General features: G+C 47.4%; 1 protein-coding gene across 2 annotated transcripts in view; it reads left to right on the top strand.

Moving 5' to 3' along the window:
* Positions 1-3,889: 3,889 nt before the first annotated feature.
* Positions 3,890-8,166, top strand: part of PAPSS2 (3'-phosphoadenosine 5'-phosphosulfate synthase 2) — a 43,604-nt gene continuing 39,327 nt past the window's right edge. The window contains exon 1 of one of the 2 annotated variants that reach the window (XM_083614129.1): positions 3,890-4,211. In XM_083614129.1, the coding sequence (XP_083470255.1) occupies positions 4,185-4,211 (27 nt within the window). In that variant the 5' untranslated portion in view covers positions 3,890-4,184. The remainder of the gene's footprint in view (positions 4,212-8,166) is intronic. The other variant, XM_083614128.1, reaches the window with a different exon arrangement.

Genomic DNA, 8,166 nt, shown 5'->3' with positions numbered 1-8,166 from the left:
GGGAGGTTGAATCGCTTCCAATAAAAACCTGGAACCTCCCTCTCCAGACAGTGAGATGGATCTCTGGTTTCATTTTGTGGAGACTGTGTTCACACTCCCATTTACTGTGCACTCACTGTGGGTTTATCCACACTTCCTCTTGACCCACTGCTTCCTCCCAATCCTGGGGGAAACTGCTCTTAAGTGCTCAGTCGGAACAAACATCAATTTGAGTTTTCCTCTTCATGCAGACCTTTGACTTATTTGAGGTGTGAGTTTGTTTTTGTTGGATTATGTTCCCTGGTGATAACTGGTATTTATTAGCTGCCGTTTCAACCGTTTTGCCCTCTTCTGACCCACAAGTCAATTGAATGCCCGCAAAATGGTCACAGCCTGTACTTTCACACCCTTGTGTTCTTGCTTAACCATAGTTTAGCTCGGCTTCACATGCAAACTGGACCATTGTTTGTAAACCAGTTTCGCTCCATTACCTATGAGTGTTCAGTATGCATTTTTCAGGTTTTGCAATTTATTGTTCTAAGAGAACAAACCATATTTAGGAATAACAGTCAGCAACTACATTGGTCAATGGGCCAGTGTATGGAAACAAAACAAAAAAAACCAAAAGGCCAAGCCCCTTCCCTTGCTCTTATCAGTGGACACTTTATTTTTATTTTTTTAACAACTTATGAACTGCTAGAAGACCTGGGATATGTGTGCAGGGAAGTAACACACACTCCCACTTTTCCCAGTTTCCCAGCCAGCCATCTTAATTTTACTAATACCTGAATAAGCTTGAATAATGTTTCTTGTCTTAGGGAAGCTCATTGTAATATGTGCTCATGAGATATTATTTTTCACCAGCTGTAGGACAAAAAGCAACCCTGAGAGAATTCACAGTAAGTAAATCCTCTGAAACAACAGAAGCATAGGATAATAAATGTAGTAAATGTATACTAATCTGTACTAATCCTCATTATTACAAGAAGGGAGCTGTGTTGTGTTGCCAGAGGGGCAGTTTTTATTTGTTCAAGAAGAAATATCTCAGGCCAACATATTCACTCTATTTAGATATTTGTTAGCAAAAGTGACCAACAGTTTAAAATGTTATCCAGGAAATATTGTGTACAGATTGCAGTTCTTTGAGGAAGGGAGTGAGAAGAGTGCTGCTTTTGAAAAAAGGCTCTCTGCTTATCTGTACCTACCTGGAGTTACATCAGTTATATAGTATTCTAACACTTTACTTCAATTTCCTTTGTGACAAAGCTTTTGCTGGATCTTCCAGCCCAGTTTTAACTCTTGGAGCCACAAACAAACAAACAAACAAACACATCTCAATGGATTATATTCCAAATGAGTACAGAGACTCTAAGCATGTTGTTGGTTCAAACTCGTCTGTGTGACATAATGGAAATTTTATCACACCATAAGTACCTTTCTGTGGATTAGCTATTCACGTTTTATGGCTTGGTTTTACATTTTCTTATCTATGTAATCAACTGCTTATAGAGTATAGCATGTTCTCCTTCTATATCACTTAAAATGTGTGACAGAGCAATTGCTTGTTCTGTACAAAGGGTTTATTTTAGTGCAATGAACCACAAGATGTATGCCGGGTTTACCTTCCCACTATAATGCTATTTACAGGGCTGGCCCACCAAGGAGGCCAGGTGAGATGACTGCCTCAGGTGGCAGGATCCACAGGGGCAGCAGATCCTGATGTAGAGCTTTATCTCTCCGCCCTCTGTTCCCAATGTAGACCTTTACTCTCCCATTCTTCCCTGACGGGGAAAGGAGCACCCTTTTGTGGTTTGCATCAGGTGCCAAAATGTCTTGGGCTGGCCCTGACTATTTACACACATGACAAGAAGAAAGAACAGGTGTCATAAATTTATTTTCCAATTAAATTGCCTTTCTCACTGCAGTAAATGAAGAATGACCACCTAAATGTATCTGCAGCAGCTCTTTGGGGCCAACATGGGGAAACCCTGCCAGACAGGCAGGGTATAAATAATAAATTATTATAAATTATTATTATAACATTTGAAGTTCTCACACATCTGGACCTCCATGGCACACACAGCTACTCAGTTTTTTCAGTGTCACATTCCCAGTCTCCCCAAGGCAACACTTAACAATTTAGGGCCAAGGCAGGCTGTGCATCTTGCACTGTTGGCTTTCTACTCTTGATACTAGGGATTCCTGAAAAACAACAACGAATCCCTGCCCTTTCTATACTGTATTATATATAGTGGCCTTGTCAGATGATGTGGGCTCCAGTCCACAAAATCTTATGCCATAATAAAATTTGCCTGTCTTTAAGCTTCCTGTTGTTTATGTAGCAGCAGGCTAACAAGAGCAGCCCCTGTGGAAATTGTCTCAAGTGTGTGAGCTTCTCCTAGCACTGCTGCTTCTTTGCAGCTGGAGTGAAAGAAAATACAGGGATGCAGTTGGCTTGAAGCGGAGGCGAGGAAGGACAGAAGAATTAAGGTAAGTGGCGCTGTGGGTTAAACCACAGAGCCTAGGACTTGCCAATCAGAAGGGCAGCAGTTCGAATCCCCGTGACGGGGTGAGCTCCCGTTGCTTGGTCGCTGCTCCTACCAACCTAGCAGTTCGAAAGCACGTCAAAGTGCAAGTAGATAAATAGGTATCGCTCCGGCGGGAAGGTAAACGGCGTTTCCGTGTGCTACTCTGGTTTGCCAGAAGCGGCTTAGTCATGCTGGCCACATGACCCGGAAGCTGTAAGCCGGCTCCCTCGGCCAATAAAGCGAGATGAGCACCGCAACCCCAGAGTCGGTCACGACTGGACCTGGTCAGGGGTCACCTTTACCTTTATGGAGGAGAGGACTTTTCATGGCACTACTGCCTGAAGCTGCCACGGTGTTGCTTTTGTGCCTGAAAGCTGTGTGTGTGTCTTTTAAATTTGCTGGTAGCACTGCCACCTCACGCCCTGCCTGTAGGGTTGAAACACACCGCTGCAGTGGCGTAGCATGGGGGGTGCAGGGGGGGCCGGCTGCACCGGGCGCAACATCTGGGGGTTAGGGTTAGGGGGCGCAAATCCATGGGTTAGGGGTGCAAATTACTTGCCTTGCCCCGGGTGCTGACAACCCACGCTACGCCACTGCACCGTTGGGTCATTATTCTTACTATGATCCATCAGCCCATGTCTCCACCTTACAGCTTCTTCTTTCTAGAACACACGTGAAGCACTCTTATGCCACTTTAGCAGCCACAGAGAATCCTGGGAAATGTAGTTTCCGTGGGTGCTGGGAACTGTAGTTCTCTAAGGTCAGCAGACTTTGACAAACCGCTGATTCTCCATGACTGTTGTGTCATCAGAGTGCTTTAAAGGTGTGCTGAGGATGTGGCTGGCTGTGATAGGCTATGATAACAACTGCCGAGGACCAGAAGGAAGTGCTATAAACACCTCCAAGTATCCCTAATATATCGCGCCTTTACTTGCCTGCGTGGCTGTGTCACTGCAAGCTGCTTTGGGCTGGGAAGCAGGGTTTATATAGAAAAACAAAATAGGCAGCCACTTTCCCAGCCCAGAATCACCCAGAGTGTCCTTTGACACACAGTACTTTGCTTTTTTTGCTCTCAGGCTTCCCTAAACCAGCGTTTAAGGCGAGGGAAAGCCCGGGGTTGTTGTTGCTTTTGTTCGTTGCACAAAGATGAGATTCTTGGCGAGGGTTGGACCTCGCCTCCGTCCAGCACCAGCCTGCAAACCTATAGCCAGGGAAACGCGTGGGTGAGACGGTGTCCCCTATCCGAGCAAGAACACACGTTTTTGTTAAGCGAGCGCCGTCTGAGGCGATTTAAACAATAAAAAAGCGCGGGTCCTAACTGGCGGGGGGCGGGGGAGGACGCAGGCACGAGAGGAGAAAAGTTTTCCTGTGAATATACTCTCGCGGAGCCCTTTCCCCTCACAGGGAAGGGAAAAAAAACCCCGCACTCTTCCTGCCTGTGGCAGCCGGGAGCAGAGCAAGCAGCGAGGGGAGGAGCCAGAGGAGGGCGCGGGGTGTGAGCCGTGGGCTGGAAAGGCGGTCCGGGGAAGTGCTACGTGTCTCCTCGGCCGCTTTTATACCTACTCCCTTCCCCTCGCAGCTTCTCAGCAGCCCGCGGGAGCCAGCCGCTTGCCTTCCTGCCCGCCACGCCACCCCGTCACTGCTGCCAGGAGCCGAGGGAGCCGCGAAGCCGGCGACATGTCCGACACCAAGAAGCAAAGGATGGTAGGTGCTGCCTCAGCAGTTCTCTCGCGGCGGCGGCAGAAGCAGCAGTAGCAGCAGCAGCAGCGGCATAGTGCCGGCGCCCTGCGGGAGGCGCCTTTTTTTTTGTTTTTTAAGCATCTGCCCCGCCACACTGCGCTCGCGCTCTTCTTTCTCTCTCTTCACGCTGATGGGCGTGCTGGCTGCAGCCCCCTTCTCCGCTGGGGCAGAGGCAGTCGCGCCAGGGCGCAGCTGGAAGATGCCATCCTGGTCCGCGCAGCAGCCCCCGGGTCTACCACCAGCGGGGCAGGGGAAGTCCTCTCCCTTTACTAGTCCTCTTTGCGCGCCGCCAGAAAGGTGATTTTTGTCAGAGAGACCCTCGTTAGAGGAGGAGGTAGGTTGCGTTAGCATCCTGTGGCTAAGAGTTAAACTGGCACTTTGTGGCTGAGGTGGGTTGGGGTCATAGCTGTCAACGTTTCCCTTTTTTTAAGGGAAAATCCCTTATTCCGAATAGGATTCCTCGCAAGAAAAGGGAAAAGTTGACAGCTATGGTTGGGGTGTCTTCCCAAACCCCATGGTTATGGCCATGAATGCTGAGCAAACTTTTGAGTCCGCTAGGCTGGTGTGTGAGTGTGAGAGGACATTGAAGTCATGATGCCCGTCTCTTGGCAAATATCCTGTTTTTGTTGTAGAGTCGTGGCTGTGTTCAGACGCATGGTACCCTTAAAGCACCTTTGAAGCACATTCATGGATGCTTTAGCTGAGATTCCTGCATTGCAGGCGTTGGACTGGTTGACCCTTGGGGTCCCTTCCAACTCTACAATTCTACGATGCTATTATTCTTTCACTCAAAGATTTCTGGGCAGTGTAGTCTACCCATCATGGAGTTACAGTGCCCAGGAGTCCTTAATAAACTCTCTCTCTGTGTGTGTGTGTGTTCTTCAAATGTGTTTTAAAGGCATAGTAGTCATCGTCTTCAGAATTGGCACTGTTAGTGGGGCTTCGTTTCCTAGTATAGGAGTTTGGGCTGCAAGTCTCAGGGCCAAGTAACCACAGGTGTCCTGGTCTAGGTTTACAGGGGGAGAGTCAAAGACCTTGTGACTATTATTTCTTTAGTGGGGCCCCTGCCTCCAGCAACTAAGAGCTGCCTGGTCAGCAAGAAATGAGAGCTTTGTAGCTACTGAGAAGAAATCTTCTCACCTTCTGTGCTGATTGGAGACAGAGTGAAAAGAGGTGAGTCGGCTGCTGAGGATCGGGTCCTAGGGTCACTCTGGTGAAAGCGTTCAGGAAGGGACACAGAGGAATTGCTGTTCTGTATGCTCCAAAGCTAAGCATTTGGGAACACTGAGCCGCTTCGGTTTCAGGAGAATGGTGTGCAAGTCCTGCTACGTACAATGGAACTTCAAGGAAAACATAAGCTCTCCTCTCTTGGCACCATGCAGAGGAGATTGGACATGAACCGCAAGCAGCCACCTCTGTCTACTAACCCACCCTCTTTGTCATCCCAGTCCACATAACAGTGCCGCCTACAGGGAGAGCGCAGGTGGTCAAGTGGCAGGTGGTGGTTCCTTCCCTGACCTTCAGCTGTGCTTCACCACCTGTAGAGGAGTGAGCAGATTGGGTTTTGTCTTCTTAGAAGCAGTGGCCATTTCCTCTTTTTGCTCGCTCACTCATTCATCCGGGGGCTTCTTTGGGGCCCAGTCATTCCATTGCACAGCCTAGGGAGCAAGGATGTGCAAGCAGTGAGAGGCACTGGGGTAGCCATCCTTTGCCTGATCCTTCCTGTCAAGAGAAGAACAGTCTGAGCAATTATATGGAAACGCAGCAGCTGCTCCTGCCTCTTCTCAATCACCCTGTCTCATTGAGTGGTATGTTATGGATTGTTTATGCCAAGGATGGGGAGCCTCGCACCCATGGCCCCCAAGTGACCCCAAGGTCCCCCTATCTGGCCCCTGGAACTCTCTTCACGCCACACACCCCATAGTTGTCCCGCTTCACACCCTAAGTGCTTTTGCTTGGTTGGAATGCTTCCTGGAATTTTGATGATGCTTCTTGCTTGCCTACTGTGGCAACTGTGATTATTCAGTGACAGGGCAAAAACACTCTGCGTATGGGCAGAGGAAAGAAGTCTGTTTCCATGCATCAAAAGCTTTGAAAATAGATTCTGGATTTGAAGCCTAAATCAGTTCAATGCTTGCTTGAAAGTTTCTAGATTAACATTTTAAAATAACAAGTTTTTAACAAGGGGTGCTTGATTAATATTGATTTATTAGCATTTCCTACACCCATGGGAATTTATGTACACATTCTATATTGTCTGAAATATATGTTCCATTTAAAAGTGGTTTCCTCCGACATTCCGCCTGGCATTAACAGGAACATACATGTGTGATGAATTATAGATTCAAATACTTTCTTGGCATGACTTGTGAAAGCTGCCTAAGTTGGAAGTGTCTGTTTTGTGGTGCCATAGTATTCGGGGGGTGGGCGGGGCGCTGATGTATTGTGTCAAGATGCTTAGGGAATGACTGCATAGGGCTTTAGCTATGGTGGGGGATGTATTTGAGACATTTACCTGACAGGGTGATTTAGCTGGTTTACCTTTCCTTTCAGTACCCAGCATCATTTTCTTTGCACAGAACCCAAAGTTTAACCTATGTGGTCCCCTGCCCATCAGCATAGTAGACACGAGTGATAACAATATGTTAAGTCACTCTGTGTAGATATACAACTGTTTTTTTTAAAAAAGAGGTGTGGTTATTTAATTAAGAGCATTTATAACTCTGGATTCATTTCACTGGATACTAGGATGCGGCAAAAGGTACAGATTCCATAAAATTACATTGCACTATTTGCAACCCACAATTACTGACCCAATGCAATCAACAAATACCAAATTTCCTTCTTTCTTTTCCTTTAGTCTTTGGTCAGGATGAACGTTTTAGCTGTTTGATGAGATGCCTCCTTTACCAAAGTCATTGCTTCCCATAGTCTTCTGCCATGTGGCTAGTGCTTCTTATCACATGCTTCTTACATTCAGGTTTCTCTGATGCATAGCCTAAAGGTAAAGGGACCCCTGACCATTAGGTCCAGTCATGGATGACTCTGGGGTTGCGGCGCTCATCTCGCTTTACTGGCCAAGGGAGCCAGCGTACAGCTTCCGGGTCATGTGGCCAGCATGGCTAAGCCACTTCTGGCGAACCAGAGCAGCGTACGGAAACGCCGTTTACCTTTCCACCGGAGCGGTACCTATTTATCTACTTGCACTTTGACGTGCTTTCGAACTGCTAGGTTGGCAGGAGCAGGGACCGAGCAACAGGAGCTCACCCCGTCACGGGGATTCGAACTGCAGACCTTCTGATCAGCAAGTCCTAAACTCTGTGGTTTAACCCACAGCACCACCCTCATCCCCATCCACATTTTAGGTCTGTGCTAATTAGCATTTTACTGTATTTGCAATGACCTATGCTTACAAGCAATAAATATCAGTTGTGTTGGATTTAAGGATAAAGATCAGCTAAAACCAGGCTACAGTTACTGCAATTGATTGCTATAGCAAAACACTGAAAAGCAGTGTGGAGAAAGGGGTACTCCGGGGGGTGGGGGTCGGGGTGGGGAACCTAACAAAACCCACTAGGGAGATAGAGTTATTTTGCACAGCAAAGTTTGCAAAGTTTCCACAGTGACCTCCTTAACTACTTTGTCTGCCATTTCTTCCAAGGTGCCAGTAGAGTTAGATTGCAGGACACAACTTCTGTATCTGGAAATGTCCTCATTGAGCACAGAATGCTGGAAAGTCCCTTCCTTGTAGTAATTATGGTCCAGAATGCAGTGTTCCTAGAGCAGAGAGAAAGAGGGTCCCAAAGTACGGGAAGCCAGAGGTTGTTTCAGGAGAAGGAATGATATTAGCAAGACACACCTAGGTGGCTCAGGCAAGAAAACCACCAGCAGTGTAAACTGCAAAGAGAAAAGCCAGTGT

This window comes from Podarcis filfolensis, assembly GCF_964270895.1.
Source record: "Podarcis filfolensis genome assembly, chromosome: 5".
Taxonomy (NCBI): Eukaryota; Metazoa; Chordata; class Lepidosauria; order Squamata; family Lacertidae; genus Podarcis; species Podarcis filfolensis.
This window is presented reverse-complemented; position numbering and strand designations above follow the sequence as displayed.